General features: G+C 51.7%; 1 protein-coding gene across 8 annotated transcripts in view; it reads left to right on the top strand.

Annotated features, from left to right (window-relative positions):
- The window catches only part of TENM4 (teneurin transmembrane protein 4), a 704,151-nt gene extending 682,205 nt beyond the window's left edge, over positions 1–21,946 (top strand). For all 8 annotated transcript variants that reach the window (XM_064168972.1, XM_064168982.1, XM_064168953.1 and 5 more), the window contains 4 exons: positions 4,144–4,440; positions 5,013–6,627; positions 10,945–11,087; positions 20,965–21,946. In XM_064168972.1, the coding sequence (XP_064025042.1) occupies positions 4,144–4,440; positions 5,013–6,627; positions 10,945–11,087; positions 20,965–21,723 (2,814 nt within the window). In that variant the 3' untranslated portion in view covers positions 21,724–21,946. The remainder of the gene's footprint in view (positions 1–4,143; positions 4,441–5,012; positions 6,628–10,944; positions 11,088–20,964) is intronic.
- The last annotated feature ends 1,279 nt before the right edge of the window (positions 21,947–23,225 follow it).

The raw sequence follows: 23,225 nt of genomic DNA, 5'->3' as shown, positions 1-23,225 counted from the left end.
CCTGGCTACAGCCTCCCTGCAGGCAGCTGCAGGCAGCAATGAGCTCTGCCCTGAGCCTCCTCTGCTGCAGGCTGCACACCCCCAGCTCCCTCAGCCTCTCCTCACAGGGCTGTGCTCCAGGCCCCTCCCCAGCCTTGCTGCCCTGCTCCAAACACCTTCCAACACCTCAACATCTCTCATGAATTGAGGAGCCCACAACTGGACACTGCAGAGGGCTTGTTTGCCCTCCTTGACTGAAAGTTGCCAGAGTGCTCTCAGGAGAAATCTTGCCTCTTTTGTGCTCCTGTGCTCCCAAGGACATCAGTGCCTGTTTAATTTTAGTGTAAGCTAAAGGAGCTCCATGGGGGAAGCAAAGGGGAACTGGGAGACAGTGGCAAGTTTGTGCCTTTGATTTTCCAGAGCAAGGTAAGGGATTGAGTAAGGTACTGTGGAACGTGAGCTTGGGGTTAAATTCAGTCTCTCACACATTATAAAGGGGACATCAAATACACTTTGAACCGTGGACTTAAATTTACCTTGTCTTCAGCCTGTGCTGATCAAAACCCTTGCCAAATGCTCTGAGGGGCAAGAGCTTTTTGCAGGAGCTTTTCAGACCCTGTTCCAGGATAAGAACTCTAGGATGTAGGATGGCAGCTTAACTGCTCACCATAAAACACAGCTATTGGTCTGAAGCCTGCAACCCTGTCAGTGCCCCAGCAGAAAACTACCTTCTATTCATCCTGGAGAAGAGAAAGTTTGGGGAGACCTTAGAGATGTGTTTCAGTACTTAAAGAGGGCCTACAGGAGAGCTGGAGAGGGACTTGTAACATTGAGAGAGTGATTGGCATTGGAATGGGCTGCCCAAGGGGGTGATGGAGTTGCTGTACCTGGAGGTGTTGCAGCCAAGCCTGGCTGGGGCACTTAGTGCCATGGTCTGGTTGCTTGGCCAGGGCTGGGTGCCAGGATGGACTGGATGAGCTTGGAGGTCTCTTCCAGCCTGGTTGATTCTGTGATTCTAAGGGTGTGTAGTGAGAGGACAAGGGGTGATGGTTTTAAAGTGGAAAAAAAGGAAGATTTTAGAACAGGAGGAAATTCTTTAACATGAGGATTATGAAGCACTGGAGCAGGCTGCCCAGAGAGGTTACAGATGCCCCATCCCTGGAAGCGTTCAAGGCCAGGTTGGATGGGGCTCTGCACAGCCTGCTCTAGTTGAAGATTCAATGATTCAGGGATTTCACCCTTGAAGAAGGATGAAAGAGGTTTAGCCTCTCTTCAGAGGCTGTCTGGCAGGGAGTTCATTTTGCCCATCATCATGAGGTCTGGCTGTTGGCGCTGCAGCACTTCTCAGAGAGAAGAGAGATTACACCAAGAGAGCAGCAGCAGCAATCACATCATAAAAACAAGTAATGAGAAAGGAGATTGGTTCCAACTAGTCCTGCAGAAATTGCTTGCCAGAGCATGGTGAGGGTGGAACGACTTAGGGCACCAGTAATGGGATGCAGAGCCTTGGACTGAGCTTAAGAGCTATCCCAGGAGCTGTTATTTGGTCCTTCCAGCACGGTGCTGCTGGCGTGGGGATTAAGGGGACCATTTTCAGCCTGGATTACTGTCCCAGCCCTGGAAGAGCTCTTTGCACCTCTCTTGGCAGAGATCAGTAGTGGAAGAAGCTGCAGCTGCCAGGCTGGAGCTGCTCTGTGAATAGATGGAAGGCAGAGATCCTGTTGCTCCCTGCTTTGCTGGGTTGCTTTTTGAGCAAGCAGTTGCCACTCGTGTTTCTTTCTAGCAGCAGCTCTGTTAGTTACTCATGGGCATCTGTACTTACCTTTTCATTGTCTCTTGCAGTGGACTGCTGGCTGATTCCCTCCCTCCTCCTGCCCATTTACATTCTGTTTTAGATGCATTACACTGGAGCACCATCATCTCCTTTTCCCTGCCATACCTTCCTTTTTGCATTCTAATTCAAAAGCTGAAAGCCATTTTTGCACTTGGCTCCTCTTGCATCATCTTCACACTTACATCATGGCACAGGTTCCTTCTCTCATGGCTGGCCACATGCATCCTCAGCTCATTTCCAGTTGCTCAGCTGTGATTTTGCCTCTTCCAGCCCCAGCTCCTGGGTTACCTTCTTTTGAATTCTGACAAGCAGCAATGGGTGTAAGTTGCAGCACAGGAGGTTCCAGCTCAACACAAGGGGGAACCTTACTGTAAGGGTCCCAGAGCACTGGCACAGGCTTCCCAGAGAGGTTGTGAAGTCTTCTTCCCTGGAGACTTTCAAGGCCTGTCTGGATGTGTTCCTGTGTGACCTGTACTAGATTGTGTGGTCCTGCTCTGGCAGGGGAGTTGGACTCAAGGATCTCCTTGGGTCCCTTCCAACCCCTAATATCCTGTGAGCCTGGGATTTATGTTCCCTGTGAAGACTTCTCACTTAAGAGGTGATGGAGTTGCCATCCCTGTAGGTGTTCAACAAAAGCCTGGCTGGGGCACTTAGTGCCATGGTCTGGTTGATTGGCCAGGGCTGGGTGCTAGGTTGGATTGGATGATCTTGGAGGTCTCTTCCAACCTGGTTGATTCTATGAATGGAATGGAATGGAATGGAATGGAATGGAATGGAATGGGCTGCCCAGGGAGGTGGTGGAGTCACTGTCCCTGGAGGTGTTCAAGAGAAGCCTGGCTGGGGCACTTAGTGCCATGGCCTAGTTGATTGGACAGGGCTGAGTGCTAGGTTGGACTGGATGAACTTGGAGGTCTCTTCCAGCCTGGTTGATTCTATGATGTTGAAGTAATGGCCAGAATAAAAGCTGGACAAGGACTGAGAGCTGTGCTTAGGTCAGGATTCTTGGTGTCACTCAGCATAGGAGGCAGCAGCATGTTTGACTTGCACTCTGAAGACCTTGCAGCAGCCTCCAAACCCCAGCTTACTGACTGCAGCTGAAGTGCTGCAAGGAGCACTGAAAACCAAACTGTTTGGAGTTTGAAGTTCATCCCAGTAAAATCTGCAGCTGGAAGAACCCTACAAAAAGTGGGGCTCTCCAGCTGAAAGTGGTTCAGAACTGGTGGGATGGAGAAAGAGCTACCTTCAGTGGCAAGCTCATACTGGATTGCTGGGGCCTTTGCCCTTGCTGAGTGCCTTGCTGCTGGGCTGAGGTGGCTTTGTAAGTCACCTTGCTCACGTGGCTGGATATGAGTTGAGTTATCAGCTCCTTTTTGTATCACTGTGAGCTACAATCCCTGAATCAGAGTGTGCTCCTGCTCCTGCCTTTGAAGTAGATACCTTTGATCATTGGAAATGCAGAGGCAGTGAAGGTGGCAGGAGTGTAATTATTGCAGCACTGAATAACCCCATGACAGCCAAGCTAAGGCTCCCAGCTCTCATGGAGAGTTCCTGCCCTCTATAACATCTACACTGATCAGGGCCTCCATCTCTTGTCCTGGGGGAAAGGCTTAACCTCCAGTGCCTGCAGTATGTTAGTAAACTCACATTAAAACTCTGGTTCCTGCTGTGATCATAGAGCCATAGAATCAAGCAGGTTGGAAGAGACCTCCAAGATCATCCAGCCCAACCTAGCACTCAGCCCTGCCCAACCAACCAGATCATGGCACTAAGTGCCCCAGCCAGGCTTGGCTGCAACACCTCCAGCCACAGCCACTCCACCTCCTCCCTGGGCAGCCCATTCCAATGCCAATCATTCTCTCTGCCAGGAACTTCCTCCTAACATCCAGCCTAGACCTGCCCTGACACAACTTGAGGCTCTGTCCCCTTGTTCTCTTGCTGCTTGCCTGGCAGCAGAGCCCAACCCTACCTGGCTACAGCCTCCCTGCAGGAAGCTGCAGACAGCAATGAGCTCTGCCCTGAGCCTCCTCTGCTGCAGGCTGCACACCCCCAGCTCCCTCAGCCTCTCCTCATAGGGTTTGTGTTCCAGGCCTCTCAGTATTCCTTTGGTGTGGTGATGTTTCACAAGTACCCTGCTGTTCTTCCTCCCTCCCCACTGAAGCCACCAGAAGCAGCATTAGGACAAGTCTTTGCTATGGAAATTGCCTCTTACCCAGAAGCAGCGAAGAGCTGGATGCTCTCCAGCCTGCTGCAAAGAGCTGTTTGGTGAAACAAGGACAGCCTTTGTGATTTGAATGGTTCTAGCTCCCTAATTCTCCATCTCTTTCCTGTAGGTTCACAACAGAAACCTGCTGTCCCTTGACTTTGATCGTGTGACAAGGACAGAGAAAATCTACGATGACCACCGCAAGTTCACGCTCCGCATCCTCTACGACCAGGCAGGGAGGCCCAGCCTCTGGTCACCCAGCAGCCGACTCAACGGAGTCAATGTCACCTATTCCTCAGGGGGACACATTGCAGGGATTCAGAGGGGCACAATGTCAGAGAGGATGGAGTATGACCAGTCTGGCAGAATTACGTCGAGGATCTTTGCTGACGGCAAGTCGTGGAGCTACACGTACTTGGAGAAGGTAAGGGTCCTCTTCTCTCGCAAGGGGAAGGTGCTGATCTCCTTGCAGTGGTGTCCTGTGACAGGACAAGGCGCAGGGAATACAAACTGGAAAACAGGAGGAAAAGCTTCTCTACTGTGAGGATGAGGGAGCACTGAGGATGAGGCTGCCCAGAGGGGTTGTGGAGGCTCCTCTGGAGACTCAAGACCTGTCTGGATGCATTTCTGTGTGACCTAGAATCACAGAACCATAAAATCAAGCAGGTTGGCAGAGAGCTCCAAGCTCAGCCAGTCCAACCTAGCACCCAGCCCTGCCCAACCAACCAGACCATGGCACTAAGTGCCCCAGCCAGGCTTGGCTTCAACACCTCCAGCCACAGCCACTCCACCACCTCCCTGGGCAGCCCATTTCCAATGCCAATCACTCTCTCTGCCAGCAACTTTCTCCTAACATCCATCCTAGACCTCCCCTGGCACAACTTGAGGCTGTCCCCCTTTGTTCTGTTGCTGCTCGCCGGCAGGTTTCGCGGGAGTTGAGTATAGCCCTGCCTGAAAACCAAGGCTGTAACCTGTGCTTTTCTCCTTCCCATGCAGTCCATGGTGCTGCTGCTCCACAGCCAGAGGCAGTACATCTTTGAGTTCGATAAGAACGACCGCTTGTCGTCGGTCACCATGCCCAACGTCGCCCGTCAGACGCTGGAGACCATCCGCTCCGTCGGCTACTACAGGAACATCTACCGGCCGCCGGAAGGCAACGCCTCGGTGATCCAGGACTTCACGGAGGACGAGCAGCTGCTGCACACGCTCTACCTGGGCACGGGCAGGCGCGTCATCTACAAGTACGGCAAGCTGTCCAAGCTGGCCGAGATGCTCTACGACACCACGAAGATCAGCTTCGCCTACGACGAGACCGCCGGCATGCTCAAGACCATCAACCTGCAGAACGAAGGCTTCACCTGCACCATCAGGTACAGACAGATCGGGCCCCTCATCGACCGGCAGATATTCCGCTTCACCGAGGAGGGCATGGTGAACGCGCGCTTCGACTACAACTACGACAACAGCTTCCGGGTGACCAGCATGCAAGCGGTCATCAACGAGACGCCTCTGCCCATCGATCTCTACCGGTACGACGACGTGTCGGGCAAAACCGAGCAGTTCGGCAAGTTCGGAGTCATTTACTACGACATCAACCAGATCATCACCACCGCTGTCATGACTCACACCAAGCATTTCGATGCCTACGGCAGGATGAAGGAGGTGCAGTACGAGATATTCCGGTCTCTCATGTACTGGATGACCGTGCAGTATGACAACATGGGGAGGGTGGTCAAGAAGGAGCTGAAGGTTGGCCCTTATGCCAACACCACGAGGTACTCGTATGAGTATGACGCCGATGGCCAGCTGCAGACGGTGTCTATCAATGACAAACCGCTCTGGCGCTACAGCTATGACCTGAATGGAAACCTCCACCTGCTGAGCCCGGGGAACAGCGCCCGCCTTACGCCGCTCCGGTACGACCTCAGGGATAGGATTACGAGGCTGGGGGATGTGCAGTACAAAATGGATGAAGATGGTTTCCTGAAGCAAAGGGGCAGTGATGTTTTTGAGTACAATTCGGCAGGCCTCCTCATCAAAGCCTACAATAAAGCTAGCGGGTGGAGCGTGAAGTATCGCTACGACGGCCTGGGAAGGAGAGTCTCCAGCAAAACCAGCCATGGCCATCACTTGCAGTTCTTCTACGCAGACCTGACCAACCCAACCAAGGTCACACATCTATACAACCACTCGAGCTCCGAGATCACCTCTCTCTACTATGACCTCCAAGGCCACCTCTTTGCAATGGAGCTCAGCAGCGGCGATGAATTCTACATCGCCTGCGATAACATTGGCACTCCATTGGCTGTTTTCAGTGGGACTGGCTTAATGATTAAGCAGATACTGTACACAGCATATGGGGAGATCTATATGGACACCAATCCCAACTTCCAGATCATCATTGGCTACCATGGAGGACTCTACGACCCCCTCACAAAGCTTATCCACATGGGACGGAGAGACTATGATGTGCTGGCAGGTCGGTGGACAAGTCCAGACCACGATATGTGGAAGCATCTGAGTAGCAATAACATAATGCCTTTCAACCTGTATATGTTCAAAAACAACAATCCCATTAGCAACTCTCAGGATATCAAGTGTTACATGACAGGTAAGAGATTTCACTTCTTTAAGGTGTTCACGAGCTTGCCATCAGTGAATAGGTTTCTTCTCTCTCACTATCTTGGTCACCATGAGGATTTCCAGTGTTTAATAGGATCTTGGAGGTCTCTTCCAACCTGGTTGGTTCTAAGCTCTTTCCAGTGAGGATGATGAAACCCTGGAACAGGTTGCCCAGGGAGGTTGTGGATGTTCCCTTCCTGGAGTTGTTCAAGGCCAGGTTGGATGAGGCCTTGAGCAACCTGCTCTAGTGGGAGGTGTCCCTGCCTATGGCAGGCAGTTGGAACGAGATGGTCCTCGAGGTCCCTTCCAACCTAAACCATTCTGTGATTCTAGGGACACAAGTTTTTCCTTACCAATTGACCCTTGTGTCCAGGGCATGATTAATTCATTACCATCAGTGGAGACTGGAATTCCCAAACCTATTTCTTTTTCTTTACCTTGGTGCTTGTTGTCTTCATTTTGCTTCCAGTTTTTCATTCCCTCAGATATCCCAAATTTAACTCCCAACTAATGGCCTGATAACCCTTCTCTTTGTAAGAGGAGCAGCTGTTTACACAGCTCTGCCTAGAGGTTTATTTGCAACTGAACAAATGGCAGATTTGGTTTAGCTGAATGACAACAACGACTTCAACCTTTTATTACAGAGCATGGGCCAAAACCCAGCTGGAATTTAATCTGGCTACTGCTGTTAAAAAAGAAACCAATATAAACTATGTCTATAAATACATTAACAGCAAAAGCAGGGCTAAGAAGAATCCCCATCCTTTACTGAGTGTGGAGGGCAACATAGTGACCAAGGATAAGGAGCTGGACTAGATGACCTTTGGAGGGTCCTTCCAACCCAGACCATTCTGTGATTCAGTGATGCTCTGATTCTGTGATTCTCTGATTCAGTGATTCTCTGATTCAGTGATTCTCTGATTCAGTGATTCTATGATTCTTCACTTCAGCCTTTAAAAGTAAGATCTGTTGTCCTCTGAATGCTCAGCCCCTTGAGCTAGGTGAAAGGGATGGGGAGCAGCACGAAGGCACAGCATCCAAGGGAGGATGGTAAGCAACCTGCTACTCCAGTTAGGCACACAGAAGTCTAGGGAGCCAGATGGGATCCTGCTAAGAGTACTGAGGGAACTCACCAATGTGCTCACTGAGCCTCCTGGCTCCTCAATTCAAGAGAGATGTTGAGGTGCTGGAAGGTGTTTGGAGCAGGGCAGCAAGGCTGGGGAGGGGCCTGGAGCACAGCCCTGTGAGGAGAGGCTGAGGGAGCTGGGGGTGTGCAGCCTGCAGCAGAGGAGGCTCAGGGCAGAGCTCATTGCTGCCTGCAGCTGCCTGCAGGGAAGCTGTAGCCAGGTGGGGTTGGTGTCTTCTGCCAGGCAAGCAGCAACAGAAGAAGGGGACACAGTCTGAAGCTGTGCCAGGGGAGGTCTAGGCTGGATGTGAGGAGGAAGTTGTTGGCAGAGAGAGTGATTGGCATTGGAATGGGCTGCCCAGGGAGGTGGTGGAGTGGCTGTGGCTGGAGGTGTTGCAGCCAAGCCTGGCTGGGGCACTTAGTGCCATGGTCTGGTTGGTTGGGCAGGGCTGGGTGCTAGGTTGGGCTGGCTGAGCTTGGAGCTCTCTTGCAACCTGCCTGATTCTGTGATTCTATGACATGGGTGAGCAGCAGGTGCTGTGGTCTCCAGGGCTGGGGTTTCTGATCTGGTGAGTACCAATTGGAGGCATGTGGAGGGCAGAGCAGGGGAAGCAGGAATTTACCTTTCTGAGAGGCCCATTGTTGGCCGTGAATATTTTAGTGGTTGTACTCTTCATGGCACAGAGCTTTGCTGCCAGCTTCAGCACTCCTGATGGATTGAACTGACATTTCCATTACATGTGTCTGCATTAAGCACTCTTTTTCTTTGCCCTCCAATGAATTTGCTGTGAAATGTGTTGGCAGGGTTACTGTAGCTGAAAAAAAAACAACCCCAACCCAACAACCCCAAACCTCTGTGATGTGAAATGTACTTTTCTGTCCCAAAAGTTGTCACTGCCTCTTGGCAAATGAAGATTCTCCCCCTCTCTGTTTTCTCAGCTCCACACCTTCCACTCATGCTTTTAAGTTGGTGGGTTTTTGTTGTTGTTGTTGTTGTGGGTATTCCAACACCTCTTCCCCAGAAGAACAAACTCCTGTTTGCAGATGGCTTCAAAGTCACTTCTGTGAGAAGCAGCAAAATAAACCCAACCCCAAGCCTGCCTGGAGTCTTTCCAGACATGTCACATGTTTTTCTGCTGCTCAGCATCCCTGCTCTGTATCCTTTGTGTCACTTGTGAAGTGCTTGAAAAACTGTGCCATCCACAGAGCCCTGCACAGGCTGCAGAGGTGAGCACAGGCCAGCCTCAGGGGGTTTAACAAGACAAAGGGCAAGGTCCTGCAGCTGGGTGGAGGCAATGCCAAGCACAAATGCAGGCTGGGTAGTGCCAGGCTGCAGAGCAGCCCTGAGGAGAGGGACTTGGGGGTGCTGCTGGAGGAGAAGCTCAGCAGGAGCCAGCAGTGTGCACTTGCAGCCCAGAAAGCCAAGCAGAGCCTGGGCTGCAGCAGCAGCAGTGTGGCCAGCAGGGCCAGGGAGGGGATTCTCCTCCTCTGCTGTGCACTGCTGAGACCCCACCTGGAGTCCTGCATCCAGCTCTGGAGCCCCTGGGACAAGAGGGCTGTGGAGATGCTGGAGAGTGTCCAGAGCAGGGCCAGGAGGATGCTGAGAGGCTGCAGCAGCTCTGCTGTGAGCACAGCCTGAAAGAGTTGGGGCTGTGCAGGCTGGAGCAGAGGAGGCTCCCAGGGGACCTTCTTGTGGCCTTCCAGCATCTGAAGGGGGCTCCAAAAAAGCTGGGGAGGGACTTTTGAGGGTGTGAGGGAGTGTCAGGAGTGGGGGGAATGGAGCAAAGGTGGAGGTGTGGAGAGTGAGGCTGGAGGTGAGGAGGAAGTTGTTGAGCAGGAGAGTGGTGAGAGGCTGGACTGGGTTGCCCAGGGAGGTGGTTGAGGCCCCATGGCTGGAGGTGTTTGAGGCCAGGCTGGCTGAGGCTGTGTGCAGCCTGCTCTAGGCTAGGGTGTCCCTGGGCATGGCAGGGGGTTGGCACTGGCTGCTCCTTGTGCTCCCTTCCAGCCCTGACTCATTCTATGATTCCATGATTCTATGATAAACACTCCCCACACCAATGCTGACCTTCACAGCTTTACTTTGTTCTGTTGACCACCTGGTCCACAATATGTACATCAAAGGTCTTCCTTTCACAGGAGCAGGGTTTGGAAGCAGCATGGCTTAGTGCTAAGCCAAATAAAAACCACCCCAAAAATAATTAAATGAGCCTTTTTGTTTCTTTCCCTCTCTCCAACCTCTCTGTTTCAAAGACACTCCAAAAGCAATCTGTACATTGAGTGAACAGAAGTGTTTTTATTGCAGGAATCCTCCCCCCTTCCACATGGATTGGCTTGTTGGAAATCTGCCCAATCTCAACATTTTGGCCTCTAAGAAAACAAGCAACAGATAGTCTGTTTGTTTGGCTCCTGGTTCTGCAGTCATCTGGAAGAGCCTTATTTGCCACATGGATCCAGAACCAGTAGCACAGTAGGACGAGGGAGGTTCTTCTGCCCCTGTGCTCAGCACAGCTTGAGTGCTGTGTGCAGTTCTGGGCTCCTGAGTTGCAGAGAGATGCTGAGGTACTGGAAGGTGTTTGGAGCAGGGCAGCAAGGCTGGGGAGGGGCCTGGAGCACAGCCCTGTGAGGAGAGGCTGAGGGAGCTGGGGGTGTGCAGCCTGCAGCAGAGAAGGCTCAGGGCAGAGCTCATTGCTGTGTGCAGCTGCCTGCAGGGAGGCTGTAGCCAGGTGGGGTTGGGCTCTGCTGCCAGGCAAGCAGCAAGAGAAGAAGGGGACAGAGTCTGAAGCTGTGGCAGGGCAGGTCTAGGCTGGATGTGAGGAGGAAGTTGCTGGCAGAGAGAGTGATTGGCATTGGAATGGGCTGTCCAGGGAGGTGGTGGAGTGGCCGTGGCTGGAGGTGTTGCAGCCAAGCCTGGCTGGGGCACTTAGTGCCATGGTCTGGTTGGCTGGGCAGGGCTGGGTGCTAGGTTGGGCTGGCTGAGCTTGGAGCTCTCTTCTAACCTGCTTGATTCTATGACTCTTTGAAGGACCATTAAGATTTGTGCTCTTCACCCCAAGTAAACACTCATCACTGTAGCCAGGCTGCTGCAGTGCCAGACACCACAGAACCCTCCTCTGTGCCTTCTCCTGGGCAACCCTGCTTGGGAGATCAGATAATCTGATCTATTTTTCTCTTTCCTTCCAGATGTCAACAGCTGGCTGCTCACCTTTGGGTTCCAGCTACATAACGTCATCCCTGGCTACCCCAAGCCAGACATAGATGCAATGGAGCCATCCTATGAGCTGATCCACACCCAGATGAAAACCCAAGAGTGGGACAACAGCAAGGTGATCTCTGCAACTCCATGCTCTGTCTCCCATTCTCATCAGCAAACTGTCATATTGCAACCTTTGCTTTTCATAACTGCAGGGGGGGTTGGACTGACCTGCAAAGGTCCCCTCCAACCCAAACCTTCTCTCACTCTATGACTCTCTGTTCTCCTGGATAAACTGGAGCATTAAGAGCAAGTCAGTCCCCATTACAGTCATGAAATCTGGTTGAAGCTTCATACCTGATGTTTTTTACTATCAGGCTGCTTTTAACTTGTGATATGTTCTAGTGGTTGTGCAAGGAATTGTATGACACTGCTTATTCACTCTGATATGGGGCAAGAACTGGCTGCAGGGCTGGGCCCAGAGAGTGGTGGTCACTGGTGCCACAGCCAGCTGGCAGCTGGCACCAGTGGTGTGCCCCAGGGATCAGTGCTGGGCACAGTCCTGTTCAATAGCTTTAGTGATGATCTGGAACAGGAGATTGAGTCCAGCATCAGTAAGTTTGCAGATGACAGCAAGCTAGGAGCAGCTGTGGAGCTGTTGGAGGGTAGGAGAGCCCTGCAGAGGTGAGGAGGAAGTTGTTGAGCAGGAGAGTGGTGAGAGGCTGGACTGGGTTGCCCAGGGAGGTGGTTGAGGCCCCATGGCTGGAGGTGTTTGAGGCCAGGCTGGCTGAGGCTATGTGCAGCCTGCTCTAGGGTAGGGTGTCCCTGGGCATGGCAGGGGGCTTGGAACTGGCTGCTCCTTGTGCTCCCTTCCAGCCCTGACTGACTCTGTTGCTGTGACTCTGTTCTATGATTCTCGCTCAAACATCCCGAGAGCTGCGAGGCACAGATATCCTTGGGGAGATCAGGATAACATTTCTGCTAATAAAATGCTAACAGTAGGAAGTGGAATTGATTCCAGCTGCCCTCCTAAACTCTTTATTTATGAGTTCACTGAAATCTCACTGTCCTGCAGCAGATTCTGGTCCTCAAAACAGGAGGTAAAATACAGTGTCGCATTCAAGTATCACTCAGAGGTATGGACAAGATACTGCAGGTTAACAGAACAGGCATGTGCCAGCCCATCCTCATCGCTGTGGTGAAGGCAAGCTGATGTATACCAGCTTCAACATCAATAAGAGATGTATTTAAAGACCTCATATCAGTTTATAATGGAGACAAACCAAAAGAACTGTGCCTTTAGCTAGCGTGGCTGAGTTGGTGCTCGAAAATCACCGCGCCGCAGTAACTCGGTTGGGTTTTAGAGCTCAGAGACCCCTTTTTTGTTTGTCTTTTCCTTGGGTTAAACAATAAAATACTACTAGAGATGATTTCTAAAATGAGAAGTAGCCTCAGGACTTTTTTTTTCCTCCTCTCTGATGTGGCAGAGTCTCCCCAGGCAGAGTTGTAGAGGAGAAGGCAAGCAGGGAAGGCTCATTCGGAGACCACACCGAAGATTGTCTCTGAGTTGTTCTGTGCAGTAGATAAATAACTCCCTCAGAACCACAGCAGAGATTCTCATTGTTATTGGTCCTGTTATTGTGCCATTGTTTTATCATTAGTTCAGCATTATGACTAGACTTAGTGAATAGCCAAACAGCTTGAGATGAAGATTGGCACATGCCCAATCAGGCAGCTGAGCTGGAAGCAAACACAAGGAGCCCTCCTTTCCATCCATCCTTTTCAGGTGATTATACCTGAATGAGCAAGGAGAAGAAAGGAAAATCTCCATATAGAATGATAGAATCAGTCAGGGTTGGAAGGGAGCACAAGGAGCAGCCAGTTCCAACCCCCTGCCATGCCCAGGGACACCCTACCCTAGAGCAGGCTGCCCACAGCCTCAGCCAGTCTGGCCTGAAACACCTCCAGGCACCACCGCTCTGGCACCCCCAAGGGGAAGGAGCTTCTCCTGTGTTCTGGTTTGTACCTGTTGCTCCTTGTCCTGTTACTGACCAGCACAGAAGAGACCTCAGCCCCATTGTCATGACCTCCACCCTTCAGGTATTTATATGCATTTATAAGATCCCCTCTCAGTCTTCTCCAGGCCAGCCTCATGCTTTCTTACTCTTCATGAGCTCTGCTCTGCAGAGGGCAATGTCAGCTGGAGACTCAAAGGACAGAGCCTGTCTGGTTTGTCATAGAATCAGTCAGGGTTGGAAGGGAGCACAAGGAGCAGCCAGTTCCAACCCCCCTGCCATGCCCAGGGACACCCTACCCTAGAGCAGGCTGCACACAGCCTCAGCCAGCCTGGCCTCAAACACCTCCAGCCATGGGGCCTCAACCACCTCCCTCTCACCACTCTCATGGGTGATATCCCCATCAGATTTCTAAAGCAAGGAGCTGCAGTGAGGATGGTGCAGGGCCCTGCTTGGCTAAAGAGAGATTGATGCAGCTCTCATGCTGCCAGATGAGTCACTTCACACTCAAGTGCTGCAAGTGGAATTCAGCTATTGGAGCCTCTCTCCTGTGCTTCCTGTGTTATGACAGCAACAAAACATGAGCATTTTTATTTCAGCCTGCAGTTGCAGGATCCTGCTGTGACAGCAAGTGGCCTCTCCAGTGCTGCAGAGCAGGATTCCCTTCTTTTCTGTCACCTCCAGCATGCTGTGGGCATATCTTTGCATAAAATAACTTCACTGACATAGGATACCTCAACACAAGATCCATTTTCTCCTAACCCTATCCCTGCATCCCATGCTGATGTAGTTCTGTTCTCCCAGCCCTCGTAGCCACGCACACAGCCAGACACAATCCACTTCTCCTTCCCACTGCTTGTCTCTGTGTTTAGTGATGAAGCATGGGGAAAATAAGAGGAAATCTTGAATGTTTCACTTAGCAAATGACAGAATTCAGTTAAGTTAAATGGAGGCACAAGAAGTTTATCAGGTAGTAAGACTGATCAAACTGAAGTAGTCTTCCAGAGCACAGGGAGTATAGAATCATAGAATCAACCTCTATGGAGGAAGAGACCTCCAAGCTAATTCAGTCCAACCTAGCACCCAGCCCTGGCCAATCAACCAGACCATAGAATCATAGAATCAATCTCCAAGGAGGAAGAGACCTCCAAGCTCATCCAGTCCAACCTAGCACCCAGCCCTATGCAGTCAACCAGACCATGGCACTAAGTGCCTCATCCACACTCCAGCATCTCCACAGCCCTCTTGTCCCAGGGGCTCCAGAACTCCAGGTGGGGTCTCAGCAGAGCTGAGGGGGAGAATCACCTCCCTGGCCCTGCTGGCTGCACTTCTCCTGATGCAGCTCATGTTCTGGGTCACCCTCCAGGCTGCAAGTGCATCTAATCCAACTGCTGCAAAATCATCTAATCCAGTTTGCAGTGTGCTGAGACATCTTTAACTAGATCAGGTTCCTCTGAGCCCTGGCCAGCCTGAACTGGAATGTTCCCAGGGATGAGGCATCTACTACCTCTCTGGGCAACCTGTGCCAGTGTTTCACCACCACACTCAGTATAAAACATTTCTTTCTTCTAGCTAATCTAAATCTCCTCTCTTTTTAGTTTAAAGCCATCACCGCTCACCCTATCACAACAGGCAAGCAGCAACAGAACAAGGGGACACAGTGTCAAGTTTGCCAGGGCAGGTCTAGGCTGGATGTGAGGAGGAAGTTGCTGGCAGAGAGAGTGATTGGCATTGGAATGGGCTGCCCAGGGAGGTGGTGGAGTGGCCGTGGCTGGAGGTGTTGAAGCCAAGCCTGGCTGGGGCACTTAGTGCCATGGTCTGGTTGGTTGGGCAGGGCTGGATGCTAGGTTGGGCTGGCTGAGCTTGGAGCTCTCCTCCAAGCTGGTTAATTCTGTGAACAGGCCCTACTAAAAAGGCTTGTCCCCATCTTTCTCACAGGCCCCCTTTGAATCATTAAAAGGCCATAATAAGGTCCCCTCAGAGACTTCTTCAGGCTGAACAATCTCAACTCCCTCAGCCTGTCCTCCCAGCACTGTTGTTCCAGCCCTCTGATCATCTTAGCACCTGCCTCTGGACCCTCTGTAGCATGTCCTTGTCCCTCTTGTGCTGAGGGCTCTAGATCTGAACACAGTACTCCAGGTGTCAGGAGAGTGGAACAAAGAGGCAGCATCACCTCCCTCCACCTGCTAGCTGCACTTCTGGTGCAAGCCAGGGTACAGTCTGGCTTCTGGGCTGGGAGCACACATGGTAGGCTCATGACCAGCTTCTCATCCACCAGTACCCCCAAGTCCTCCTAGCCCTGACAGCCCTTCTCTCCACCCTGTGAGCTCTGTGCCTCCAGGAAGGGTACTGCTTTCCTGCAGGGTCCATTCCAGGCTCTGTTGGCAGAGCAGCTTTTGGCATCCTTTGTGAAGCAGCATTTTGGAGGCAAGGGCTGCTTTGGGCTGCTCAGCCAGGGAGTGAGCTGCAGGGCTCTGCTTTCTGGCACAGCTTCTCTCAAGGACAATCTGTTGGAGGGACTGGCTCTGCCAGTGCTCATCATTCAGGGAGGGCATCCTGACATGGCAGGTGCTTCGTCCTGGGCTTGGGCCATGGTGCTGTCTGCAAGTCAGTCCATCAACCCCTAGTTATGCTTTGCAACAGCAGTGGCCAGTTCTTTCACTGGGTATGATACAGGCAAAGGAGTTGAAGTCTGAAGGACATTAATCTCCTGAAGCTTTAAGAAAGTAGCTGAGCAAGAGGAGGAGGCAAATCCTCTTATTCCCCCACAGATGTAAATTTGCTTAATGAGCTCAACTTTGTTATCCCCTTACAGCTGTGTACACTGTCAGGAGGCAAGGGGAGACCTGTCCTCTAAGCCCAGGAGTTGTCACTAACCAATCAGCAGGCACAGCACCAGGCTTGCTGACCAGTCACTCCCCTCAGTTGCCCCACTTGCATCTGTGGTTGGCAGGTTGCTAAGCAGGCACTTGGCTTCTCAGCCAACCAGAGTGCAGTGCTGATGGCTGTGCAGTGTGCAGCCTGATAGGCTGCTGTGGTTGATGGGTTCCTCCTGTACCTTCACCTGCTGAGAGCTGGTGGGGGACATCCAAAATTAGGTTTTTTTTTCATCGTGGCAAAGTGGAGTCATAGTTTGGGTCAGAAGGGACCATTAGAGGTCACCCTTTGCAGTCAGCAGAGACACCTTTAACTAGAATCATAGAACCAACCAGGTTGGAAGAGACCTCCAAGCTCATCCACTCCAACCTAGCAGCCAGTGCCATGGTCTGGTTAATTGGACAGGGCTAAGTGCCCCAGCCAGGCTTAGCTTGAACAACCATCCTGGGCAGCCCATTCCAATACCAATCACTCTCTCTGCCAACAGCTTCCTCCTCGCATCCAGCCTAGACCTCCCCTGATAACTTGAGACTGTGTCCCCTTGTTGTGTTGCTGTTGCCTGGCAGCAGAGCCCAACCCCACCTGGCTACAGCCTCCCTTCAGCTAGTTGTAGCCAGCAACTAGATCAGGTTATGGAGGGAAGAGGCTGATTCCTGGAGAATGGTGGTGTTAATGGACAGCTAAGGGATACATAGGAAGGAGTTAATGATTTGGAGTATTTTGGGGTAGCAATAACTTCCCAGGCTTTTGGAAGAAGTGGCTCTCTGCCTTGTAGGCCATATGGTGGCAAGAGAAACTCCTACCTGTGCATAATGGCGCAAGGACGGGGAGAAACCTGGATGCATCTTCACATATTTCATCTCTTGGATCCTGGCTGGGAAATTAAAGCTGTCAGTCTGACACTGGAAAGCAGTACTTAAAAACAGCAGATGATGGAATCTGGCTGGGGTGTTTCAAACCCTGGAGAGGTGCTGGCAAAATGCAGGAGGCTATTCAGGGCGCTCTGTAATGTGCCATCCTCTGCAGCCCCGCGCGGCAGCGAGCCAACGATGAAGGTCGTTCTCTGCTCTCCAGTGGCTTGTGACTAGATAAAGTGAAATGTCAGCTAAGGACAGCTGATGGAAGAAGACTGTGAGGCAAAACAAACCCAGCAGAGTTGTCCCTCACCTCTAGCAACAAATATTGAGATCAACCAATGGTCAATTCCCTGCTTTCTTTCTGCGGCGCTGGGTTTATGGACACCTTGGGTTACAGTTGCTAAGGGCAGCAGCGTTTTTTAGAGAGTGCCACCTGCCACTGCAGCCTAGGATGGAAATTTTCTGTTTCTCTTCTTTGCCTGTTCATTAAAATGAGTTATAAGATGAAGCAGAAATGGTAGTTTCAAAGCCAGGGATATGCAGCCGCTTTGAACTGCCCATAATCGGTTTGCCTTCACCCCTGTTAGAATCACAGAATCAGGCAGGGTTGGAAGGGAGCACAAGGAGCAGCCAGTGCCAACCCCCTGCCATGCCCAGGGACACCCTACCCTAGAGCAGGCTGCACACAGCCTCAGCCAGCCTGGCCTCAAACACCTCCAGCCATGGGGCCTCAACCACCTCCCTGGGCAACCCAGTCCAGCCTCTCACCACTCTCCTGCTCAACAACTTCCTCCTCACCTCCAGCCTCACTCTCCCCACCTCCACCTTTGCTCCACTCCCCCCAGTCTTGGCTCTCCCTGACAGCCTCAAAAGTCCCTTCTCAGCTTTTTTATAGGCCCACTTCAGATACTGGAAGGCCACAAGAAGGTCCCCTGGGAGCCTCCTCTGCTCCAACCTGCACAGCCCCAACTCTTTCAGTCTGTCCTCATAGGAGAGTTGCTGCAGCCCTCTGAATCATAGAATAGAATCAAGCAAGTTGGAAGAGACCTCCAAGCTCATCCAGTCCAACCTAGCACCCAGCCCTGGCCAATCAACCACTAAGTGCCCCAGCCAGGCTTTTCTTTATGTTCACAGTAGAGCACACAAGCTATAGAATAATAGAATGGTTTGGGCTGGAAGGACCTCTGAAGGTCATCTAGTCCAAACCCCTCTGCAGTCAGAAGGGGCATTCCCAACTAGATCAGCTTGCCCAGAGCCCTGTCAGGCTTCACCTGAAATATCTCCATGCATGGGGATGGTCCCTGGGCAACCTGTTTCAGTGTTTCACTACCCTCATGGTAAAGAACATGTTCTAAACATCCAATATAACTCTACTTTAGTCTGAAACCGCTGCCCCATGTGCTATCATAGAATCATAGAATCAACCAGGGTGGAAAAGACCTCCAAGCTCATCCAGGCCAACCTAGCACCCAGCCCTGGCCAGTCAACCAGACCAGAATTTCCCATAGCATCAAACACTATTTGGATGACCTCTCAGTGGAGCCCAGAGGACAGTTCAGATGATCAGCTGCTAGGAACACAGATTGGATTAATGACTCAGAGATGTAGATGTAAGGGTCTCCATGCATGCTAGGTGTGTGTTGCTGTCCCATAATTAACTTGTTATCCACCAGCCTTGTTATCCACCAGTGCAGAAGACCTGATTTGCATCCTTGAGTGCAGGAGCTCAGCCCATGCTGGTGACTCAGCATGAGAACTGAGAAATGTCTTTTCCCATCACTTGCAAAAAGTGACTGAGGTGAGGTGGAAGAGCAACGTGGCACTGGGTAGTGAGACCACCTGGAGTCAACCCGTGTGAGATGTGCCTGAGAAGAAAGCTTCCCCACTTAAACTCCTCTGAAGTGGAAACTGCTAACTAAGGCTGTGCAGTGAACACTTACTTAGAGCAGTGGGTGTCTCATGGAGCCTAGGAACCTAATTGCTCCACGTCCATCACCGGTGACATCTCCATTAATTACGTCCATTTCCTGCATAATTAGAGCGCTGGTGCAGCTGGCAGGGGAGCTGGCTTTGGCTCCCTGTCACTCAGGTAATTATGCTGCTCTCTAGGCAGCGTGCAGGGTCCCCCACAGGCATCACAGTGGCAATCACAAAGAGCTTCTCTTCCATAGGTGACTGGTTCCCTCTCCAGCTCCTCTGCTGTTAATCCAAAGAGGGGAAGGAGAAGCTATGCCAGCCTGTGTGGTGTAGCTTCGACCAAAAGTAAGTGCTGGATACTGGAATGCTTTGCAGCCCAAAACATGCTCTTGAACCTGTGTGCCTCTGCTCCCTTAGAGTTTTCTCCTTCCTAGCTCAGTGCTGCTTGTAACATCTGAGTCAGCTGCAATGCTAAACCCTTTTATTTCTTTAATGGCTTGAGACTCCTCTCTGAAAGTGCTGCCATGGAAATGGAGGGTTTATTGCTGTCTACAACTACCTGAAGGGAGGTTGTAGCCAGGTGGGGTTGGTCTCTTCTGCCAGGCAACCACCAATAGAACAAGGAAACACAGTCTCAAGTTGTGGCAGGGCAGGTCTAGGCTGGATGTGAGGAGGAAGTTGTTGGCAGAGAGAGTGACTGGCATTGGAATGGGCTGCCCAGGGAGGTGGTGGAGTTGCCATGCCTAGAGGTGTTGAAGCAAAGCCTGGCTGGGGCACTTAGTGCCATGGTCTGGTTGACTGGATAGGGCTGGGTGCTAGGTTGGGCTGGCTGAGCTTGGAGCTCTCTGCCAACCTGCTTGATTCTATGATCTGAGTGAGCTGCAATGCTAAACCCTTTATTTTATTTCTTAGTGGCTTGAGACTCCTCTCTGGAAGTGCTGCCATGGAAATGGAGATTTAGTTTCCTTCCCTCACTGCATGGCGAGTCTTAGTTGAGAGGTCCACACTGAAATGCCTGCATTGTCTCAATTCATAGAAGCATAGTTTTGGTTGGAAAAGACCTCTAAGATCATCGAGTCCAACCATCAAACTAACACCACCATGGCCACTAAACCATGTCCTGAACAATCATAGAATCAAGCAGGTTGGAAGAGACCTCCAAGCTCATCCAGTCCAACCTAGCACCCAGTCCTGGCCAATCAACTAGGCAAGGACGTCAGCCTTTAGCTCGTGGATGGTTTAAGGCAACATCCTGCGTGGATGTTAAATTTCCTCAAAATAATAGGAGTGCAGCAAACTTTCCTGTGTAGCCCATTTTTAATCCTGGATGTCATTACATCATTGAATTGGCAGTGCCAGGAGAGTTTTGCCACAGCATCCTCTTGCTTTTGTGAGGTTTGAGCAATTCATAGTTGATGACCAGGGGTCTGTGAGAAGCCTACGCTGCCATGAACTGATGAGAGCATTGCCAAAGACGTTTTGCAGTAGTGGTGAGCTGCTGACTTGCTGTGTGCTTGCTCCATTATGTGTTAGCAGCAAAAGTGACTTTGTATTGTACCCGTCTGCAAAATGATCCAAGAGGTTGTCTCTCAGCGGTTCCGCTCCCAGTATAAGACTGGATGAGGCAGTTAGTGACTTGGTTGAGTTGATTGGCCAGGGCTGGGTGCTAGGTTGGACTGGATGAGCTTGGAGCTCTCTTGCAACGTGGTCGATTCTATGATTCTATGATCAGCTGTGGTTTGGTTTACTGGCACGATGAGTGCCAGGGGAATAAGCTGCCAGCACGCCTCTCGTTAAGAAGAGTTAAGTATCAGAAAAGTGATAGGGATTAAGAAATAGTGGAGCTCCTCTTCAGGTGTTTTCAGGATGCTCTGCTGGTCTCCGTCACGCTAATAATGCCTTTGGGCCCTCAGGCTTATCATAGAGTCATGGAATCATAGAATGGTTTAGATTGGAAGGGATTTCAAAGATCATCTATTTCTAACCCCCCACCATAGGCAGGGACACCTCCCACTAGAACAGGTTGCTCGAGGCCTCATCTAACCTGGCCTTGAGCACCACCAGGAAGGGAGCTTCCACAACCTCCCTGGGCAACCTGTGCCACTGTCTCACCACCTTCACTGGAATGAACTTCTTCCTAACATCCAGTTTGAATCCCCCCTCAGCCAGTTTAAACTCATTCCTCCTTGTCCTGTCATTACCAGACCTTGTCAATAGTCCCTCACCAGCCCGCCTGTAGGTCCCCTTCAGATACCGAAAGACTACTACGAGGTCTCCTCCGAGCCTTCTCTTCTCCAGGGTTCTCCTCCTAACGTGTCGCTCTCTTCTTTCTCTCCCCACTCAGTCGATTTTGGGGGTCCAATGTGAAGTGCAGAAGCAGCTGAAGGCCTTTGTCACCCTGGAGCGCTTCGAACGGATCTACAGCTCCAGCATCGCCGGGTGCCGGCAGGTGAAGAAGAACAGGAACTTCGCCTCCGGAGGCTCCATCTTCGGCAAAGGCGTCAAGTTCGCCATGAAGGACGGGCGCGTGGCCACCGACATCATCAGCGTGGCCAACGAGGACGGGCGGCGGATCGCGGCCATCCTGAACAACGCCCACTACCTGGAGAACCTGCACTTCACCATCGACGGGGTGGACACGCACTACTTCATCAAGCAAGGGCCGTCGGAGGGCGACCTGTCCATCCTGGGCCTCAGCGGCGGGCGGCGGACCCTGGAGAACGGCGTGAACGTGACGGTGTCCCAGATCAACACAGTGCTGAGCGGAAGGACTAGACGCTACACCGACATCCAGCTGCAGTACGGCGCGCTGTGTCTGAACACTCGCTACGGGACCACCCTGGACGAGGAGAAGGCCCGCGTCCTGGAGCTGGCCCGGCAGCGCGCCGTCGCCCAAGCCTGGTCCCGGGAACAGCAGAGACTGCGGGACGGGGAGGAGGGTATTCGCTCGTGGACAGAAGGGGAGAAGCAGCAAGTGCTAAACACGGGCCGGGTACAGGGCTACGACGGCTACTTTGTGATCTCAGTGGAGCAGTACCCCGAACTGTCAGACAGCGCCAACAACATCCACTTCATGAGACAGAGCGAAATGGGCAGAAGGTGACAGAGAGGGTCGATGCGGTGACTTCTTGCCAAAGACAGCTACTCTTTTGTGGCCACTTAACCTGACTGTGTTGTACTCAATCCTTTTTCTAAACCGAACGAGGCTGGGGGTGGGGGGCAGGGTGGGGGGCAGGGAGGAAAATAGGAGGAGAAGGAATAATACGGTTGCACTGTAACTCATGCAACATACTTTTTGCTTTCAATTCTTCCCCCCCCCCCCCCCCCCATTCCTCCTTTAATTTGGCCTTCCAACGTTTTTGGGTTGGTTTTTCCTTTGGTTTGTTGTTTTTGCCACGAGCGGAAGGTCCATTTCGCCGTAGCGTGATCACAGTGAGATTTACTGTCTCTTGTCCTTTTACTGTTGTTGTTGCTGTTGGGTTTTATTTGGGGGGGGGGGGGTTTGGTTTGGGTTTTGAATCCCTCCCCACCACACACACACAGAGACACACACACACTCTTTGTGAGGAACTGGAAGCGGGGAAGCCAGCCGCCAACCTAGGTACTCGGCCTTTAGGTGTGAAGCGGGCACCTGTGCTAACTTGTGTCGTCCTAACCCTTTCTGATCTGGGGCAGGGACAGATAAGCTCCCACCCAAAGCACGGGGTGGGGGAGCCCACGGCACGCTGGAGAGCCCATCCCGGCAAGCAAGGAGGAGATGGAACAAGCGGCGCTGACGTCCGATACTCCGAACGCAACCATCCGAATCATGTGCCTCAAAAGAGACCTTCCAAGTAGTTTTCACGTTTCACTCGGGACATCAAGTGGGGTGTTTGGGGGGGGCAGGGGTTGGGTTTGGTTTTGGCTTTTTTTTTTTGAGGGAGGGGTTTGGGGTGGTGGTTGGGGGGGGGGGGGGGAGGGTAGCTCCTGCTGAGCAGAAGTAGATTATAGAGGCAAAGGAGCTGATTATGATTACCTTGCGAGATGATTCTCTTCCTTCCTGAACTGGAATAAAAAAAGAAAGAAAAAATCAGTCTTTTTTTCATTGCAAGAGTAGATACTTTTTTTTTTTTGGGGGGGGAGGGGAGGGAAGGGGTTTGTTTTTTATTGTGTGTGCACAACTCCTGGTTTTAGTTAAAAACAAAACCAACTAGCAAAAGCCAAGAAAGGGACTCCTGCTCTCTTGAGAAAAGCCTAAACAAATCCTCCCTCTCTCTCTCTTTCTCTCAATGGGTGTAAGGTGCAGCAAAAGAGGTTCTGCCTCAACACAAGGGGGAGCTTCTTTACTGTGAGGGTCACAGAGCACTGGAACAGGCTCCCCCAGAAAGGCTGTGAGGTCTCCTTCTATAGAGACTTTCAAGGCCTGTCTGGATGTGTTCCTCTGTGATCTGTGTTACTATTGCCCTGCTCTGGCAGGGGGTTGGACTGGATGATCTCCTCGGGTCCCTTCCAACCCCTAGCATCCTGTGATCCTCTCTCTCTCTCTCTCTCTCTCTCTCTCATATGTAGAGCTGTTCTATAGGTGGATTTGATGCACCCATGTTGTACATTTGCTAATGGCATAAC

The sequence above is a fragment of the Pogoniulus pusillus genome, chromosome 3 (assembly GCF_015220805.1).
Source record: "Pogoniulus pusillus isolate bPogPus1 chromosome 3, bPogPus1.pri, whole genome shotgun sequence".
Lineage (NCBI taxonomy): Eukaryota > Metazoa > Chordata > Aves > Piciformes > Lybiidae > Pogoniulus > Pogoniulus pusillus.
Note: the sequence above shows the minus strand (reverse complement) of the source record. Positions and strands in the feature narration are given on the sequence as shown.